Source organism: Pleurodeles waltl, chromosome 10 (genome assembly GCF_031143425.1).
Source record: "Pleurodeles waltl isolate 20211129_DDA chromosome 10, aPleWal1.hap1.20221129, whole genome shotgun sequence".
In the NCBI taxonomy this organism is placed as follows: Eukaryota; Metazoa; Chordata; class Amphibia; order Caudata; family Salamandridae; genus Pleurodeles; species Pleurodeles waltl.
In genome coordinates this window covers 1,017,524,378-1,017,544,426 of record NC_090449.1, presented here as the reverse complement: position 1 = coordinate 1,017,544,426, position 20,049 = coordinate 1,017,524,378, and the positions used below count along the sequence as shown (strand labels likewise).

The 20,049-nt window shown below is 41.8% G+C and overlaps 1 protein-coding gene across 3 annotated transcripts in view; it reads left to right on the top strand.

Annotated features, from left to right (window-relative positions):
- Window positions 1-20,049, top strand: part of ATP2C1 (ATPase secretory pathway Ca2+ transporting 1) — a 472,867-nt gene that overhangs the window by 191,351 nt on the left and 261,467 nt on the right. For all 3 annotated transcript variants that reach the window (XM_069211924.1, XM_069211925.1, XM_069211926.1), the window contains 5 exons: window positions 3,437-3,472; window positions 4,497-4,558; window positions 6,305-6,413; window positions 16,866-17,021; window positions 17,746-17,814. In XM_069211924.1, coding sequence (XP_069068025.1) covers window positions 3,437-3,472; window positions 4,497-4,558; window positions 6,305-6,413; window positions 16,866-17,021; window positions 17,746-17,814 — 432 coding nt within the window. The remainder of the gene's footprint in view (window positions 1-3,436; window positions 3,473-4,496; window positions 4,559-6,304; window positions 6,414-16,865; window positions 17,022-17,745; window positions 17,815-20,049) is intronic.

The following is a 20,049-nucleotide window of genomic DNA, read 5'->3' as shown; positions in this document are numbered from 1 at the left end:
CTGGAAAACAATCTAACAGGGAGTCGATGCCCATGTGCAATGGAGCCGAAGAGGAGGAGTCACTTTATCCTGTGACTCGAAAACACTTCTTCGAAGAAAAACAACTTGTAACACTCCGAGCACAACACAAATGGCAGACGTATGCACAGCATGTGAATCTGCAGCGGAACATGCCACAAACAGATGTACACTGGGTAAGTGACATTTTCCTTGCCATGACAACTACACAAACCAGCCCTTATTAGTAGCTGTTCATTTATAAATTTCTCCGTAATGACGGAATTCCAGACGGATCAAATTGCATTTGTAAGGATAAAACCACACCATTCATGATTCTGTTAATCATGAATTAGATTTTGTCAGCAAATGGTATTTGTGTCCACACTTAAGCTCAACTTGATGATTAAAAACCATTGGGAATCTCACCATCAGTTTTCAGCATTAATTATCAAGGCTCTCTCTTTCAGATTACACAGATTTCGTCCAGGCCTCTCGCTTGACTCTTAAATTGCCTCAGTAACATTTGAAGCAGAGTAGACTGTAAACTAAAAGTGCCTTAGTTAAATACTAAGAATAGTTTTTTTCTTATTTATGGGTGTCTCAGCATGTGGCAGTCACAATAATCTTTTTTCTGCTCAGATGGAGCATCATAGCAAATTATAGACCAATCTCTGGCCTTCTGTGTGCTAATAAGGTAATTAAAACAGTCTGTTGCTTTCTCGTCTATCATCTTGGCACCAGTGTCTTCATCAGTGACTTGGCTTCAGGCTACGAAGTCTAGCACTAAAACTACCATAGTATACATAAAGGAAGAACTTTACATGGCCTGGGATCAAGGTTATTAATGTACTTTGATCCTTGATCTCTTTTTGCTGCGTTTGATACCATTAATTATCAGGTACCCATTCATAGGTGGCCCTCCAAGGTGGGCATTAGTGGAAAAAGCATTTGCACTGTTCACGTCTTTCCTACACAACCACAAGCTCACCAAGTCAAAATGAGTCAATTTCTTTTTAAAACGGTGATATCCATTTCTGTGCACACCAAGGCTCTGCCTAGTCCCACTTACAGTTTGTCTACATGGCCCCTGATACACATTCTTGCTTTCTAGAAGATAGAGTACCATATCTATGCTGAAAATACCCAGCTCCACCTAAAAATTGGGGATGATCTTGACAACCCTTTAAAGCTCTCCTGTTGTTTCATGCATTCACCAATGGATGCAACTCAGCTGGCTGTGCCTTGATGGTGAAAAAGTGAAATCTTGGCCTTTGGTCCCAGTAGCCATCCTCCACTTCCCTTTCATGGCCAAAGTACCTGGGTTCTACCCCTACTACCATGAACGAAGCCCACAATCTGTGTGTTATCTTCAACTGTCATTTATTATTTTCCTTACAGATAAATGTGGACTTTAAATTAGCCATTTTCCACAAATAAAAGGAATTTTACCATTCATATTTTTTCCCCCCCTGTGAACCACCCTGATCTTCAATATGGTCTTGTCCCAGTTAGACTAGTAATTGAACTTTACATAGGCATACCTAGTGCTACCATAGCCAAGCTACAATAAGTACAAAACCAAGCTGCTCACATGGCGCTGTGTCTGATTTGTTATGATCATCTTACTCCAGCTCTCACATGTCTCCATGGATTCCCAATTAAAGAAAATATTTTTTTCAAAACTCACTATTGTTCACAAGGCACTTCTTGACCGAGCCCCGAAATACATCTCTGGTCCAATTGCCGTAGCTTGAAATCTCAAGTAAGTTAAGAGTGGTGTGCAACCTCCCCATCAATTGAGATATTACAGATTTGGAGGCCACTCTCTTAAACACAAGGGCTTCACCCTTAGGAACTCTCTGCCCACCTACCTGAGAATTACGCCAATAAATGCAGGAAATCTTTGAAGTCACATCTCGCCACCTTGGCAGTAGTGTTGAATTCAAAAACACTGATTAAAGTGGTCAGATGCCTATGACAGGTTTTCCCGTCTCAGTCAGGCTAACAACTACCTCGCATTCATGGCTTTGTCATCTGTGTTCATTTTATTATTGGACTATCAAAGCATATGGTTTGCCTATGTTTTATGGGAGTGCCCATCAGCATGTGGTTTGTATAGTACTCATTGCTGGGTTTTTTTCCCCTTCCACTCTCCCACTGGCAAATATCTTAGAGATAGCTAAATATGGTGCTTTGGATCACTTAAAAAAACTAGATCATAATTTGGACACTCCCCATTACAAATGGAATGGTTTAGGAGCCTTCAAATGTGAGCCCTTTTGAGCAAGTGGTCACAGTCTTTAAGAGATTCAGTATTTTTGAGTATTATTCTTTATAATTCTTTTTGAAATGTTTCGTAATAAACGACCATAGCCTGCCTGCACACATTGCTCTTGTGCATCATTTGTGGGTATTTACTATGGGCCATGTTTCACCATGTCTTCAGTCTTGATCTTCACCATCGGAGCCCATTTCCATCTTTTTTCCTGTTTCACTGGAGCAGAATACAGTCTGAGCATGAGTACTGCTTGGGTGATGCATCGAATGTAGAGGCTGACTGACGGGGTTTAATGTTTACAGGAAGCCTAAATGGTGGGATTTGAAGAGTTTCTTTTTTTATATTGGATTAAACCATAACTGCTTCCTATATGTACACTTGGCAGCAGTGATTATGGAATCTACAGGAATACGGAATTTATGGAAAGACAATCCTTCAGGTCTGTAATGGTATATTCTGTCATTCTATACAACAAACATACAGAGGAATATGATATTTGAATATGTTGAAAATGGTGTGTGTAACTTGTTAATAACCTGGTTATTGTTCTAAAATGATTTAGTCATTACTTGTGAAGGTCACCTTTTTGTCAAAGGCCATTTCAACTTGGTAAAGTTAAAAGTAGGATTGCTAATGATAATTTTTTTGCCGTTCATATCTATTAAGCACATTGTTTTTGAGAAACAAAAAAAATGCTGGGAATCTAAGTTGGCAATTTCTACTAATGCTATTTTAAGTCATACCAAAACCTGCTGTGTAAACACGCACATGCAGTAAAGACTGTTTGATTTGTTTTGATTGAGTAGAAACAAGCAAATATGAGTTTAATTATACAAGTGAGGCAATCAGCATTTTGAGTCCTCGAATTCTTCATGTACACTGTTCTGTATTTACCTAAAGCACACTTTGTGTAATCAAGCATAATCATGATTGTGACAATGCTAAGGTTTTTACCCGGATCCATCATTGCCTACCCTAGCATGTATAGCCCAATTATTTCTCATGCTGTATAGTTAGTCACATGGAGAGAAAGATGTGGATTATCTTAAGTAGTTCTTAAATATTTAAAATCCCAAAGTGAAGCATGTCTAGTATACATGACTTGTTAAAATGTTTTCAGATTGTTAGTAACTGATTGTTGTCTTTCTTTCTTCTAAGGCAATTCTTATTGTGGTTACAGTAGCTTTTGTCCAGGTAAGTTGAATATATGTTATTGGTCATACTTGAGTTCCTATTTGCGGAAAAGGTTAAAGCTTAAAAGAGTAAAACTCATCAGCCGAGCTGTCCATGGTGTTGCCTTTTTTTATTAAAAACATAGCCCTCATCTTTATTTCAGTTAAATGCACAAATCGAGATTGAAGGTTCAAAACTTTAATTGATAAAATTAGTTTTCTGTGGAACAATGCAAAAAGTGGTGTGAGAGAAAGAGAAAACACTAATTACACAGCTTCTAATTAAGTGAGACAACTAACCCAATCCTTGGGGTAAGAAGTGTTTCTTACCCAAACCCTAGTTTACTGTTTCCCATACCCTGATCCAAACCCTGAGGCTATACATAGTCCTATTAATCACCACAACTCTAACCAGCACCCTTTCCCTCATGTCATCTTTATGCCTAACAATAAACCCTAATGTAATGCTGTTCTTAGCCTGTGTTCTGTACTATAGCCTGTCAACACCTTAAGGCCTTTTCCTTGGTAGACCTAACCACATCCTACGTGATAACCAAATCCTGATCCTTTCTGAACGTTTTTGTACTTATTTCTTATTGTTCCTAAAGGTTCTCTTTTTCTGTTTTCTTCACTTATTGTTTCTCTTATTTTGCCTCCTTTGATTTTGATCTCTAAGCTAATAGATTAATGAAAATGCCTATAAAGATTTTTATTTAACAAATCCATTATGTAATTTTAGATTTTGTGTGACAGTATTGCAGGTATGATTTTGTAAAGGGTGCTGGTAAACTAGTTTCATTTTCTCTGTTGAAGACAACATTCTCATTTGTTTTTTAAAAGCTTAATGTCTTGCCTGGAAATGTCATGATAGCTTGATGATTTTTGTTTTATTTATAGTGATACTTGCGAAAGGTCTTTTAAAAAATATATATAGATGTTTCACAAGCTGGCTTTTCAGTGGACTTGACATCATAGATTACCTTATTCAACAGTTTGTTTTTATAATTGTGTAACAATTATTGCCCTTTGTCTGCATGCCATTGCAGGAGTATCGCTCTGAAAAATCACTAGAGGAGCTGAGTAAGCTTGTACCACCAGAATGCAATTGGTATGTTCACACTTTATTCCTTATTTAATATATTGCATATATTTTTATTATGCCTCTTGTTTTGGAATGTAATTATTACTCATCTTTTTCCAAATACATCACATCTTCTCTCTCAGGCACCACTCATTGCTCACATTACTTTAGTCTTAATTACAGGTGTAGAGACTAAAGAAACTAAATCAGTAAACTATTAGTGCTTAGGATAATATCAAATGAAGTAAATTTTTATTTTTTGTGGAAAGCCTAATTTTCAGACAGTGCATTTTTCCTCACGCATTAATTTGTTTTGTGGCCGATTTGTTCATGAATATATGGCAGTAGATTCTTTGGATGTTCCAGTTATGATCCTTTAGGTTCCTGACTTTTATAAGCATTGTCAACTTATTTTATCCCTGAGCAGTGTGGTTGGGCCTTTTGTTTTTGGTATACATCCTTCCTCGTCCAAAGATACTTGCCATGTCTGTTACTCTAATAATTGTCATTTTTTTACTCCTAGTGAAGAAACTAATGATCTTGAAAGTGCTCTATATTTCAAAAGTTTTGATGGATTTCTTTTTATGTTCTTAGGTGATCTTTTTAGATTGAGAGCCCTGCAGTAAATTGTTGCAAGAGCATGACTGGTTTGCATATTCATTAAGGAACAGAACTTGGTTGCATGAAGAGGCTGTAGTGAATATATGTATATATTTAGATTTCTATTAAGCATTTTCCATTGTCGCTTTGATACAGTGGCTTTTCCTTCTATGACATGGCACCTGAATGCAAGTATGTTTGCAAAATGTGCAGCATTGGGGCAATACTGCCAAAAAGAACAAAAACTAGGCCATCCATAAGCGTAGTTGCCTTTTCAACCCAACCAGAGTGACGGGATTCAAACTTTACTGAAAGTGTTTCCGTATAGGTTACTGTAGATGGATAACACCGTCTGATGAGGACTTCATGTGTTGAGTGTTGTCACTATCAGGCAATGTAATAGCATATTTAACATTAATACAAAGAGCAGCTGGTTTGAATAATGTTGCAGTGGGAACATAGATGCTTCCTAAATTAGTCTGCTGTAGCTTCAGTGTCCTCAGCATATCCTAAACAAAGCAGTTGCTCTGATCTTGTATAATATTTGATACCTGTTGTTAGGCCTGTAGGACCAAGGTCAGAAAGGATACTCTGTATAAAGAATGACAGGCAATCTTCCACTGTGAGTGGCCATGGCTAAAAATTAAAATAGGCCTGTAAATTCTATTTCTAGATTCTCACTGCATTCAAATATCAAGTTGATTGATTTATGGGTGAGTCACATACTTTGTCTTGTTCAGTCCTTCAAAAAAGCTGTTAGGGCAATAATAATGAGTTAGGGGAAAAAGATTTATGAATTGATGCACTTTCGTCACATACAAATACTGTTTAAATGTTTATCAGCCCTAATGATTTCTAATCATTGTGTTAGAGTGGAATCTTTGTTACAACAGGCAATATTAAGCTATTTTTAACATTGTTTAGTGTAGTGTAAACTGCTGTGGAGGCTGTCAATTTCCTTCTCTGCACTCCAACTTGATCTGCTGTGAACACTGGCAGCCCTGCACTGCTATAGAATTCAATATTCCTTGTCCTACTCTTCTGCTCTCAGATTGCAATCACAGACTGTAAATTAATTGTACTTCTCTATACCATAATATTTATATATATATTGTTTTCAAGTTCTGGGATAAATGCTTCAGTTTCAGCTCATTTAATTTGTGTTTTTTGCAGTTTACGGGAGGGAAGAGTGGAGCACACGCTTGCTCGAGACCTGGTCCCTGGTGACACTGTCTATCTGGGAGTGGGAGACAGAGTGCCAGCTGATCTACGCCTATTTGAGGTCTGTGATTTAAAAAAAAAAAAATTGGGGGCCATTTGTTTACACTCAACTCAACTCCCAGTTTGTAGCTATGTGGCAAGTAATTAGTCCTTTCCAGCCTTCATCCTACCAGGAGCAGTCCAATTTCTCTGATGGTAGAGTATCTAGTCACTCCTAATTAAGGCTTAGGGAAAAGGAAACCCAGAAAAATTGGATTACTGATGAAGCTTCTAGGCCTTACAGATTAAGGTTTTACCTTTCCAAGATAGTTATCACAAAATTACATTCACCAGTGAAGTACATTTTTACTTCATATTTAAAAAGAACTTTGAATGAAGTGTTCACTGTTTTCCTGATCGGAATGGGGAAAATCAACTGTAAATCTCACAGCCAGGGCTCTCCTTATAAATGTGACATTTTACCTATACACTTAAACAGCACTTTTGTAGCTATTTATTGTAGAGGCTTAGTATTTAGCATATCACACTTGTATACAGTAAGCCCCATCCTCTTTGCTCCAAGGCACACATAGAGGTGAGTTGTCTAATGCATAAAAGTATATATTTTTTATGTGACACATCACTCTCCTCTGATAGCCTAGATTATCGTTTTAAGCTCCAGGCAAGTAAGTCACAAGGGTGAACCTTTAGTCTGTTTGTCAAGAGGCACATGTGGGTAGTGTAAATGTGTACTGCAGTCCTCATTTGGCATTTAACTTTTACCCCAATGGTGCACGTCATATGCCAAATTACTGTGATTTTACTAAAAATTTAAATAAGTAATTCAGATGGTTACTTCTAACCGCATATTCCTCACACATTGAATATCACCAGACTAGATGAGTCTTGGACCCCGAACAATATTTCTTGTGTGCTAGTAGGTGGTGCCATGTGACTTTCTCGTAGGTGTGTACCTCCTGTGGAAGTGACGACTCGGATCCAGAGCTTCTCTCCCAACTTGTTGCTTTGTTGGGTGCAGTGACTACAAAAAAAAACATTTCAGATTTCAATGGTATGGCAGGGAACAGGCTACACCCCAAAAGCCCAGGCTTTAAGCTAAGCCTCAACTGGAGGAAGCTGATAACTGTCACATATCTGCCCAACGTTACCTGTGGTATATGGGTTTCCTGGTGTGACTTGGTTGTAGAGCGCAAAACACAGGGTAGATAGTTCTCGAAACAATAGTCCTACTCCAAGTCACGGAGCTGCACCTGCTCCAGGTCGTAGGGTTGCTCAAGCGCCAAGCCCCCCAGTCTTAATTCATGCTTTCAGAAAAGTTTGTTATGCAATTAGTGCTAAAAGGCCAAGCTGAACTCATCTGTCTCACCACTCCCATGCAGGATAGCATTCAACTTTGTAAAGATCCAAGTCCGCAGGTATCGCCCAACTCCAAGCCCATCCCAAGGCTGGCCCCAGCACACTTCTAAATTTCCAGTCAGCCATCAATGCCGCAGCATGCAGAGTTCTTCAAAGAGACAGGTGCATGGTGCAGATTTCTAATGTGATGTTGGTTCCCTCTAAGGGACAGCGTTTCTTTTAGAACTGTCAGTTTTAGTAGAATACACAGATAAATGCTTAGCATCAGTTAAATGGAAGACGAAGGTAGTTTATCCTGAATATTATTGTTTCATTTGATAATGTGGTATTAAATCAGTTTTGTTTTTGATTGCAGAATATGTTATTATGTAAGCTCATTCTGCTTGCCTAGTTTATCCAGTAAATAAAAAATTTAATTCGCAGGGCATCATTACGAGGCTGGCAGTTTTACGACCGCCAGCCTTGCGATGGTGGTCGGACTGCCGCAGACAGGGCAGTTCGACCGGCCCATTATGACAGTGGCGGATGCGCCACGCTCAAACCGCACACACCGCCAGGCTGCAGCCAGCCAGCAGCCTGGCAGTCCCGGTGGTTGTAATCCGCCAGGGCAGTGCTGCAAGCAGCGCTGTACTGGGGATTATGAGTCCCCATCCGCCAGCCTTTCCATGGCGGTAAACCACCATGGAAAGCTGGCGAAATGGGGGCATCAGGAGGCCCCTGGGTGCCCCTGCACTGCCCATGCAGTTGGCATGGGCAGTGCAGGGCCCCCCGTGCACAGCCCCTTTTCGCATTTCACTGCCCGAATTACAGGCAGTGAAATCCGCGATGGGTGCTGCTACACCCGACGCATCACAACATTGCCGCCAGCTCAATTACGAGCTGGCGTCAGTGTTGTGGTGAGTGTTTGTAGGAAAGTACCATCTTGCCTGGCATATTACCCCCATATTTCATTGTATATGTGTTGTTTTAGTCTATGTGTCACTAGGACCCTGCCAGGCAGGGCCCCAGTGCTCATACATATATGCCCTGTATGTGTTCCCTGTGTGATGCCTAACTGTCTCACTGAGGCTCTGCTAACCAGAATCTCAGTATTTATGCTCGCTCTGCTTTCCAAATTTGTCACTAACAGGCTAGTGAATAAATTTACCAATTCACATTGGCATACTGGTACACCCATATAATTCCCTTGTATATGGTACTGAGTTACCCAGGGTATTGGGGTTCCAGGAGATCCTTATGGGCTGCAGCATTTTTTTTGCCACCCATAGGGTGCTCTGACAATTCGTACACAGGCCTGCCACTGCAGCCTGCTTGAAATAACGTCCACGTTATTCCACAGCCATTTACCACTGCACATAAGTAACTTATAAGTCACCTATATGTCTAACCTTCACCTGGTGAAGGTTGGGTGCAAAGTTACTTAGTGTGTGGGCACCCTGGCACTAGCCAAGGTGCCCCCACATTGTTCAGGGCAAATTCCCCGGACTTTGTGAGTGCGGGGACACCATTACACGCGTGTACTATACATAGGTCACCACCTATATATATTTTTACATGTCTAAGATCATGGAATTGTCACCCCAATACCATTCTGGTATTGGGGGGGACAATTCCATGATCCCCCGGGTCTCTAGCACAGAACCCGGGTACTGCCAAACTGCCTTTCCGGGATCTCCACTGCAGCTGCTGCTGCTGCCAACCCCTCAGACAGGTTTCTGCCCTCCTGGGGTCCAGGCAGCCCTGGCCCAGGAAGGCAGAACAAAGGATTTCCTCTGAGAGAGGGTGTTACACCCTCTCCCTTTGGAAATAGGTGTGAAGGGCTGGGTAGGAGTAGCCTCCCCCAGCCTCTGGAAATGCTTTGATGGGCACAGATGGTGCCCATCTCTGCATAAGCCAGTCTACACCGGTTCAGGGATCCCCCAGCCCTGCTCTGGTGCGAAACTGGACAAAGGAAAGGGGAATGACCACTCCCCTGACCAGTACCTCCCAGGGGAGGTGCCCAGAGCTAGTGTGTCCCAGACCTCTGCCATCTTGGAAACAGAGGTGTTGGGGGCACACTGGACTGCTCTGAGTGGCCAGTGCCAGCAGGTGACATCAGAGGCTCCTTCTGATAGGCTCTTACCTCTCTTGGTAGCCAATCCTCCTTCCTTGGTAGCCAAACCTTCTTTTCTGGCTATTTAGCGTCTCTGCTTTGGGGAATTCTTCAGATAACGAATGCAAGAGCTCACCAGAGTTCCTCTGCATCTCCCTCTTCACCTTCTACCAAAGGATCGACCGCTGACTGCTCCAGGATGCCTGCAAAACTGCAACAAAGTAGCAAGACGACTACCAGCAACATTGTAGCACCTAATCCTGCCAGCTTTCTCGACTGTTTCCTGGTGGTGCATGCTCGGGGGTAGCCTGCCTTCACCCTGCACCAGAAGCTCTGAAGAAATCTCCTGTGGGTCGACGGAATCTTCCCCCTGCTAACGCAGGCTCCAAAAGACTTCAACACTGGTCCTCTGGGTCCCCTCTCATCCTGACGAGCGTGGTCCCTGGAACACAGCAACTCTGTCCAAGTGACTCCCACAGTCCAGTGACTCTTCAGTCCAAGTTTGGTGGAGGTAAGTCCTTGCCTCCCCACGCTAGACTGCAAAGCTGTGTACCGCATGATTTGCAGCTGCTCCGGCTCCTGTGCACTCTTCCAGGATTTCCTTCGTGCACAGCCTAGCCTGGGTCCCCAGCACTCCGTACTGCAGTGCACAACCTTCTGAGTTGTCCTCCGATGTTGTGGGACCCACTTTTGTGACTTCGCGTGGACTCCGGTTCACTCTTCTTCTAAGTGCCTGTTGAGGTACTTCTGCGGGTGCTGCCTGCTTCTGTGAGGGCTCTCTGAGTTGCTGAGCGCCCCCTCTGTCTCCTCCTCCAAAAGGCGACATCCTGGTCCTTCCCGGTCCTCAGCAGCACCCAAAAACCTCTACCGCGACCCTTGCAGCTAGCAAGGCTTGTTTGTGGTATTTCTGCGTGGGAACACCTTTGCAAGCTTCATAGCGACATGGGACATCTGTCTTCCAAAGGAGAAGTTCCCAGTCCTCTTCTTTCTTGCAGAACTCCAAGCTTCTTCCATCCGGTGGCAGCTTCCTTGCACCTTCATCCGGGGTTTCCTGGGCTCCTGCCCCCCCGGACACTGTTGCGACTATTGGACTTGGTCCCTTGTCTTACAGGTACTCAGGTCCGGAAATCCGTTGTCAGTGCACTGCTGGTGTTTGTTCTTCCTGCAGAATCCCCCTATCACGACTATTGTGCTCTCTGGGGGTAGTAGGTGTACTTTACTCTTACTTTTCAGGGTCTTGGGGTGGGGTATTTTTCTAACCCTCACTGTTTTCTTACAGTCCCAGCGACCCTCTACAAGCTCACATAGGTCTGGGGTCCATTCGTGGTTCGCATTCCACTTTTGGAATATATGGTTTGTGTTGCCCCTATACCAATGTGCTCCTATTGCAATCTATTGTAATTCTACACTGTTTGCATTACTTTTCTTGCTATTACTTACCTAACTTTGGGTTGTGTACATATAACTTGTGTATATAACTTACCTTCTTACTGAAGGTACTCACTGAGATACTTTTGGTATATTGTCATAAAAATAAAGTACCTTTATTTTTAGTAACTCTGTGTATTGTGTTTTCTTATGATATTGTGCATATGATATAAGTGGTATAGTAGGAGCTTTACATGTCTCCTAGTTCAGCCTAAGCTGCTTTGCCACAGCTACCTTCTATCAGCCTAAGCTGCCAGAAACACCTCTTCTACACTAATAAGGGATAACTGGACCTGGCACAAGGTGTAAGTACCTCTGGTACCCACTACAAGCCAGGCCAGCCTCCTACAGTGTTCCGCTGGGCCAGCGGGCGAAAACACTGTTTTCGCCCGCAGGCCCAGCGGAGCACTCCTAATACGGCGGGCAAAAGACCTCCATTACTGGCGGTCTTTTGCCTGCAGCGGCTTCAGCGGTCCTGTGAAAGGACCTCTGAAGTCGTAATGAGGCCCACAGTCTGGAAATTGAATGAGCATAGCAGCAAAGGAAATTCCAAATTGTTCCAGAATAAACTTGGTGAACTCGGGAAATGTAAGCAATGTTTAGATTTCAGACCAGATGAAGGTTAGATGGACATCTGTTCCATATCATTTGGACATTATTCTTGTACCACGAGGAGCCTGCAATATTTTTTCAGGAATCTTGGACTTTTATTAATAGCCTGTGGATGCAAAGTTAACACCAGTACTTCATAAGCATTAAGTTTGATTTTATTTGTCGATAGGTCAGAGATATACCCTGGAATCTCTTTATTAAGCCTCTGTGATTTTGTGAATGATTCAGTGAATCTTAAAAACAAAAGAGGAGAAAGAAGGCAGCCCTGCCTCGTTCCACAGTAGGTGCTAAAGACTCTACTCTGAGCACCATTAATAATGAATGCGGCTGAAATTGCCTGGTAAAGTGCCCGATTTGCCGCAACAAAAGATGTAGGGAGTGACAACAGAGATAAACAATACCACATATACTTACAGTAAACCACGTCAAAGGCTTTCTGCATCAGCCAGGATGGCTGTAATTTAACATGAACTGTTCTTGCCCAGTTGTTGGCAATACTTGCAAATTAAATCCGCATTTAGCTTGTTTCTTTGGGCCAGCTAATGTTGGCACTGAGTACAGGATTTATAAAATGGAAACAAAAGTCTGCTCAGTTTTCTCTCCCGACGTAAGTCATGTCTTCCCACCTTATCTTCTGTTTTGTATGTTTTCACGTTTCAGGTTTCTCTACTTCTGTTTTTTGGAATCGCCTATGGCTCATCAAAACTAGGCAATATTTAGAAATGACTGTATATTTTGGGTTGCTACCCTAGGCATTGCAGCAAACACCTGCCCAAACTGTCAGATGTAATTATTTCTGCAAATGTGAGTTATTTACCGCAAAAATCTGTGTTTTAATGGTTTCCTGTCATTAAAACTCCAACACTCCCTTTGTGCTGAGATCTTTTTTTAACCTATTTTTCGAGGTAGTGTGTGCTGAAGCATTCATAACTTTTTGTCCACAGAAAATATCCACAGCAAATTTGGGTGCTTTTTTTTCTAACATCTTAGGGATTCTGAAGGGACCCAGGTTTTGCGGACTGCCCTGGAAGGGACTGAGAAAATACACAAGTGAGGTACCATTTCTATTGGGAGACATTGCAGAATGATTTATTAGGAAATGTATACCTCCCTGCAGATTCCAGAAGTTTTCCACACAGAAATGTGAGGAAAATGTGTGTTTTTAGTCAACGGTTGAGATTTGCAGGGCACTGTGGGTAAGAAAATGGTGTGGGATGCATGCAAAGCTCCCTCAGCCTCCCCAGATGTCTAGTTTTCAGAACTGTCTGGGCATGATGTGTTTTTCCAGGTGGCTGCCTACCCAAGCCCAAAAGGTGCAGCCATTCACTATTGCAAGTGAGATGATACTGGAAGTTGGCCAAACTCTCCTGGCCCATTTGTAAAAACAACGCCCAAAAGAATCAAATGTCCTCTTGCTTGCCATTGTGGTGGGATGCTTTTGTCCGCAGGGAGCAGAAAGACTGGTGAGGTTTTAGGGGTGAGGATGTACCCTGATGTTAGGATTAGAAAGACCCACCCCATTATTTTATTATTATTAAATATATATTGCCATAGCATCCCCCCTCTATTTTGATTTAAAAAATACATCTCTGGTGCCATTGGCTCGCTTTACTTTCACTTTTACTGCAATGACGTTGGTGCTCCCTCCATGCCGATCACCATCGCAGTAAAAACAAAAAAAGGATCAGACTGTTCTGGAAGCTCTATCCAAGCAGCCTTAAAAAAAAAAAAAAAGAAGAAAGGACTCCATCTGGTGCTGAGGACCAGAGGGGGCCTTTAAGGGCCTCTCCAGTGACACATGCACTGGGGAGATAGTATGGGTGTTGACAGTTTGCCAACACCAGCCCTTGTAGGGTTAAGTAGACCGTATAGTGGTCCAGTTTGTTTCTAATAAGCATGATACTTGATACAGTGTATGCATCTCTTGTAGCAAAATTACATTGAGTCCAGCATCTTGTACTATTGGAAAATGATCCTACTTTTACATTTATCATGCAATAAGCCATTCATATTCCATGATACAGCTGTGAATATATTGACTTTGCTTTGCTCTTTACCAATAATTAAACCAAATTAAATTGTTCTCTGACACCACCCACGTTCATCCTAATCATCCCTTCTCAGAGTGCCTTACCTCTCCACCAGCCATCCAAGGAAATGCTGCTGCATTGCATATGTACTGGTATGGATGCTCCCGTCTATCAGAAAACCTTCCTGTGCACAAGGGAGGAGTAAGAGGAGATTATGAAGCTAGAAAACTAGAAATATTGGAACATTGCTATCTGGGAAATACTTCCTCACATAGATACTCCCCTCCCCTATCTCCATGAGCATGTTTGCTCTGGTAATTAAAGACAGGCTATTGTCTATGATAGATTCTTTTTCACTTGTCGGACACAAGGGGAAATGCTAAACATTAACGGAAGTTTTGAAGAATTTAAAACTTCCTCGTTAACTACTTGCTTTGTATTTCACTGTGCACTGGTCTCCACACTTAAAGGTATCCATTTGAATCAAAATATAAAAGAACGTATATTGTAAAGGTTTGTGGATATTGAGGAGGATTGAGACTGCCACTGATTATGTGAAAACGTTATCTAAAGTATTCCTGATTTTGGAGAGGTCATATTAAGAATCAAGACAGCTTTGTGCTTCTGCTGAATTTCAGTATTAAGATCAATTTTGGGATCAAAATTATTAACATTATATTGTATCAACTAAAGCATAAAGTTTTTAGTGATGCGTTGATGTCATTTGAGTCTTGACCTCCTATAATCCAAATATTAGTCCAGCTTGAAACATTTTCTGAATGTTCTATATTTTCGAACATTTCATTCTTAGTTTTCATAATTAGTTTTTAGAGGTATATGCCTTGTACTTGATTTGAAGAGTAGCTGTATCTAGACTGATTTTTGTTTTTCATTTGTATTCTCAGTCTCCACAATCTGGGCAGGCTTTCGCTGAAATGTCACAGCAATATGCTTTCGCAGCAGTCCTATCAACTGAATCTTGAATCAATACGAATAAGGTCATAACCTCACTTACTGAAGTTGTGCTTTCTGAGATCGTTCTATGACAATTTTTGTCATGATTGTTCTAACCCCCCCCCCCCCCCCCCCCCCACCCTCCCCAAGTCTTGCTTTCATGGGCTCAGTCTCACTAAGTATTGTTGTTTGGGGATGGCTCCTGATATAAAGATGTGATAGAGGCATTAGTGTTTAAAAGGAAAATTAAATTATCCTGATTTACCTCTTTAACCTATTCATCCCTGAAGTATTGTTGCTGAGTGGGGTAAGGAGGTCATACCTGGCTCACCAAAATTCTTACTAAACTCATTAGGTCTTGCTCCTTCTCATAGATTTAGTTGCTTGCCATAATAGTTATTAGCTCTTTCACTCCTCATGAAAGTATCAAAATAGAGCCGAAAGGCAGAGCTGCTGGCTCTGCAGAAAGAGTATGTTACTTAGGTTCCAGTAGCACCTTAACACCCTGTTTTATAACATCAGGACCGTAGGGGATAATAAAAGAGGTCGAATCTACTATTACCCCCCCACTCCCAGTGGTGGCAAACTGATTCCCCAATTTGGAAAGCTTTCACCATCTCCCCCACCTCCAGTTGAGTTAACTGTGTACAACCAAAGTCTTTTTGTTCCACAACCGCCATTGATGCAACTGATAATAAATTTGACCTTGATTTTTACTAGGCAGCTATTTGTCGAAATCCAGCCAGCACTCCTGGCCTAGACTTTGATAATTCCCTAGGGTCTGTATCAGAGCCCATAGTTCACTAACAAACGTGAATTAGTGGGAGACTTAAGCACCATTACTTCTAAATGCGAGCTAGCTTTTTAGGATGAGGTAAATGCTCACTATTTTTTCTGGTCCTGTGCTCTTCTTACCATGTTGGGTGAGGTATCCTGAAGCTGTCTCCTGGTGTCCATCGTGATTTCTTCTGTTGAAGCTTTTACATTTTGTTTGTGTGTCGTTATGACCAGCACTGGCTCAGGAGAAGGATTTTTGTCTCTTCCTTCAGTCCCCACATTGTTGTTTATGAAGATTGCAATATCACCACAGAGCACAATGATGCTCAAGTTGCAGCAGCCAAATTCAGCAACATTGAGCTCTAGAAGTTAAGATATAGTCCTTCCTTAGTGTTTAATGTAGGTTATTCCATGTCGGCTAGCAGGCTGGTTCGTCAGGGCAGATCAATCACCAGCAAGCAATCATTCAGAAAGAAAAAAGAACATTGGCATAAGTAGGTTTTAATAATACATAAACTGCCTGCAATATCTGCTCACCATACATACATTAATGTAGGCTTCTTGTTTCCTTAGGGTCTAGATGGTTACCATTCCTCACTTATCCTGGGCTGTTGGTCAGAGCTCAAGCCTAAGACTGAACGCCTCAGGCTTCTGCTGTCTTTCCCCAAGAACCCCTTCTCAGAACTGTAGGTTTTTTTGAAGGGCCATTTGTGGCTGATTGGCCAGTGCACCAGCACTGTTTTCAAACGTTTATGATGGAGGCATAGCTAATGTAAGCAAGTGGACACTGCCATAAAAATATGCTTTGTTTGCTATCCATATTATCTCTGGTACATTAAGAACACAAACAACCTTTCCTTCCTGTATCCTGCTATTGCCTCTTCTGCTTACTTTCTTTGTGTGCTTGTTTTCTTCTAAACACTTTAAAGTAAATCAGTCATTTGTCTATAAGTTTCAGCTCTGAAACTCGCTGTTTCCCATATACCAGCGAAGGTGTACTGGAGGACTTCAGTACTGTAGTAACTATGACGAGTGTTGTGTTCTATTTGTGTGCTTCAGTTCATTAACAAGATTGTCTTTTATGCCTCATCAATATTCCATAGCGAACAGTGAATCTGATCTAACACAGAACTGTACGAGTAAATTGTGCACAAGTAAATATGTCAAAGCTGAAATTCCTGTGATTTAAATTGTAATTGTATTGATTGATCGATTGAAACTAATCAGGATGGAATTACCAAGTGTTTAATTTATTTCTTAATAGGCCATGGAGCTTTCCATCGACGAATCCAGTCTCACAGGTGAGACTTCTCCATGTTCTAAGGTTACTGCTCCTCAACCAGCTGCTGCAAATGGAGATCTGACCGGTAGATGCAACATTGCTTTTATGGGAACACTGGTTAGATATGGCAAAGCAAAGGTAAACAATGTCACACTGTTTGATTGCAAAGCAATGCATTAACGTCAAAATGTATATTTAAAAAACAAAACAAAAAAAAAAGAAGTATGTCCCACCCGTTACTACAGTTATCAATTGGTGCTTACTTTTGATGGAGAAGCCTTATTAAATAAAGGTAAATACGTTTATTAGAGACATAAGCCTGCTGTCACAGGTAGATCATATTTAAATAGATTAGGATGTAGATAACTAATAAAACATAATCTGTTATTGGTTTTTCAGTTCATGTATCAAGCAAGTCTTTAATGTTATTTCTGTTGTTTGATTTACATACTTTCTTCATACAATGCTGTCCATGCACCAAATTAGGTATTGACACGTTTGCCGAATTACTCAACATATTCTGCATCAACATTTCTAGTTTAAAGATCATTGTGCACCATTTTTATGTGTTTGAATTGAAATGTTTATTTTATTCCTGATCGATTATAATGTTGCCGTTTTATGTCTTCTCTATACTCGGCAGAATGTAATTTGTTTTTGCAGAAGAACATTTAACAAACCGCAATTAACTGAGGATTCCTAACTTCAGAAAGTTTGAGTCATTTTTGTGTTTCCAATGTTTGTTGTTGCATAGCTCTTTAGTTTTAAAATTATGTACACTGTGTTCACACAGAAAATTAAAGTAGTGAAATACGATGTATAGTGGTTTTCTTAAACTGAGCTGCTTTTGTTTGTGCCTTAGGGGATTGTCATTGGAACAGGAGAAAATTCAGAATTTGGTGAAGTCTTTAAAATGATGCAGTCTGAAGAAGTGAGTATTTAGAGAACCATATTAGTTGTACTCCATGCTTTACTATACCTCTGTTAAGTGAGTTTTTAGAAGAATTAGGATGCTTTCAATATTACCTTAAAAGTTGGCTGGGGATGTGGTGATCACTAGTTTAAATTACGGCCACACAAACACTATTTGGCTATTGCTAATTTCAGAACCTCTTTCAGAGGACCGCAGTTGCTGAGCCCAAAAGTGTGGGTGGATTCATTTTACACCCACAGTAAAGACAATAAGATGATTGTTCAACCAAGTAATAATTTATATGAAAAAATGTGACAATTGACACACAGCCCCTTTAAGTCGGCGTACTATCGCCGTTCTGGACGCAACCCCTGAGTCCCTCTGTCCCATCTAGTGAGGTTGGTTATTCCCTATTTTATACTTGAGATGACTCCCAGATGCTGCCCACACTAGCCCCCACTCAACAAACTATATGTCTCGCCATAGGAATCAATTCCAGCAGTAGCTAGGTTTGTGCAAATCCCCAGCAGACATGACAGCCTGGGACAGTCTTACCCAACTCAGTGGCAGCCGGTAATCTTGTAAGTCTAGGTAGCTCTTTTGCAAGCTCTGGTCTTGCGATACTGAGGGCCTGTCACTTCCTGCAGTGTTGTTTATGACTCATCGGCCCCCTCAGTCCTTGGATGGCCTTCGTTGGATGTTCTCACCCTGCTCCTGCGGTGATCAGTAAGTGTTCTGCCTGGCCTCTTCAGTACAGTGAAGCAGGGCAGGGACCCTGACTCACAGTGGGCACCCATCCTCCTCCTGGTCATACAGGTGATCGCCGAGTTCGGCCAGCACAGACGATAGCCTTGTCTTAATGATGGCCTCCTTCCTGCTCTCACAGGGATCGTCAACTCCGGGTCACACATGGGTGATGTCCTGCATTTCGTAATGGCCCCCTTACCAATGACTCAAAGGTTGCGACTTTGGAAAGATCAGGCAAGCAGCCTGCACTACTAAAGTGGTCCCAACAGGACTAGGAGTCTGACTCTTCACTCACCAGGATCCACTCGCCAGGATCCCCACTGGGCCGTGCTCCCTCCGGAAGTTCATCCTTTTCTGTTCAGGACTGGACACTTACCTGTAGTTCAGTTCCCAGGTCTTCCAAGGTAAGGGTCACTGTTTCCGTAAGCCACCATGTCACCTCACACTAGACTATAGTAGGCATTTGCCCTTGAGAAGCTGCCAACTTCTCATGAGGAAGAAGCCAAAGGCATAGAATACGTCAATGCAGATGAAGTCTTCACAGGGTTGGAGGAAACCAGGAGTCAGGAACCCAAGTGAGGAAGTCCCAGGAGTGAAGAGTCATGATCGGCAAGTGGATGAAGCGAGTAAGCAAGTGAAGAAACAGGGCGCTGCTGCAACACACCCTCAAATAGACTGTGGTCTTTAAATAGTAAAAGGTACGGGACCCCACAAGTTCTGCAGTTCTCAGGCAACCAGGACTCCGAGAAGCCATGAACGCAACAACCTCCTGATAGGTCCTCTTGTCTTTGCAGACAGGCAAAGGGCTGATACTCCAGGTCTTCACATCCTCGGTTGATGGCCCCTCACCCAACATGGAGACTAACAGACCTAGGCACCCAGTCCTGTTCCAGCAGCTAGAATTCTTGAAAATTATCTTTCTCCCAACCAACAATGCTGTTGAACAACTGGTGGGTTTAATGCTATCATCTTTGTAGTTCAACTCCAGACACCAATCTTATTTATGAATTAAACAAATGAAATAGCGTCAGAATGCTGTGCTACAGTGACAGCAAGCTTTACCTAGCTCAGACACCAATCCACATACATCAGCTGCAAAATAAACCAACAAAATAGCTGAAATGAAATGGAGGAAAGACAACCTAGAGCAAACACAAGTTAAATGAGGCAATGACACAGTTCATCTCTGGTCAAGAGCAACCAAGTTTTCAAACTCTTCTTACAAGTGACTTCATTATCTCTGAGTTGAAGAGAACTCGGAAGTTGATTCCAGGTCTTCGATCTCAGAATGGCAGATATTTTAGCCTTCTTTGGACTTCAGCCTAAAAGTGGGAATTTTTAATAGGCTATTATTGAAGATGTGAGGGTACTTGTCATACCAAAGTGAGGAAAAAACAGATAGGTACTTGTTGCCATGCATGGAAAGACCTAAAAACCAGAACCAGAGATTTTAAAAAAGCCCTCTTGTGCATAGGCAACCAATGTAATTCTCTGAGGCCCTGAGAG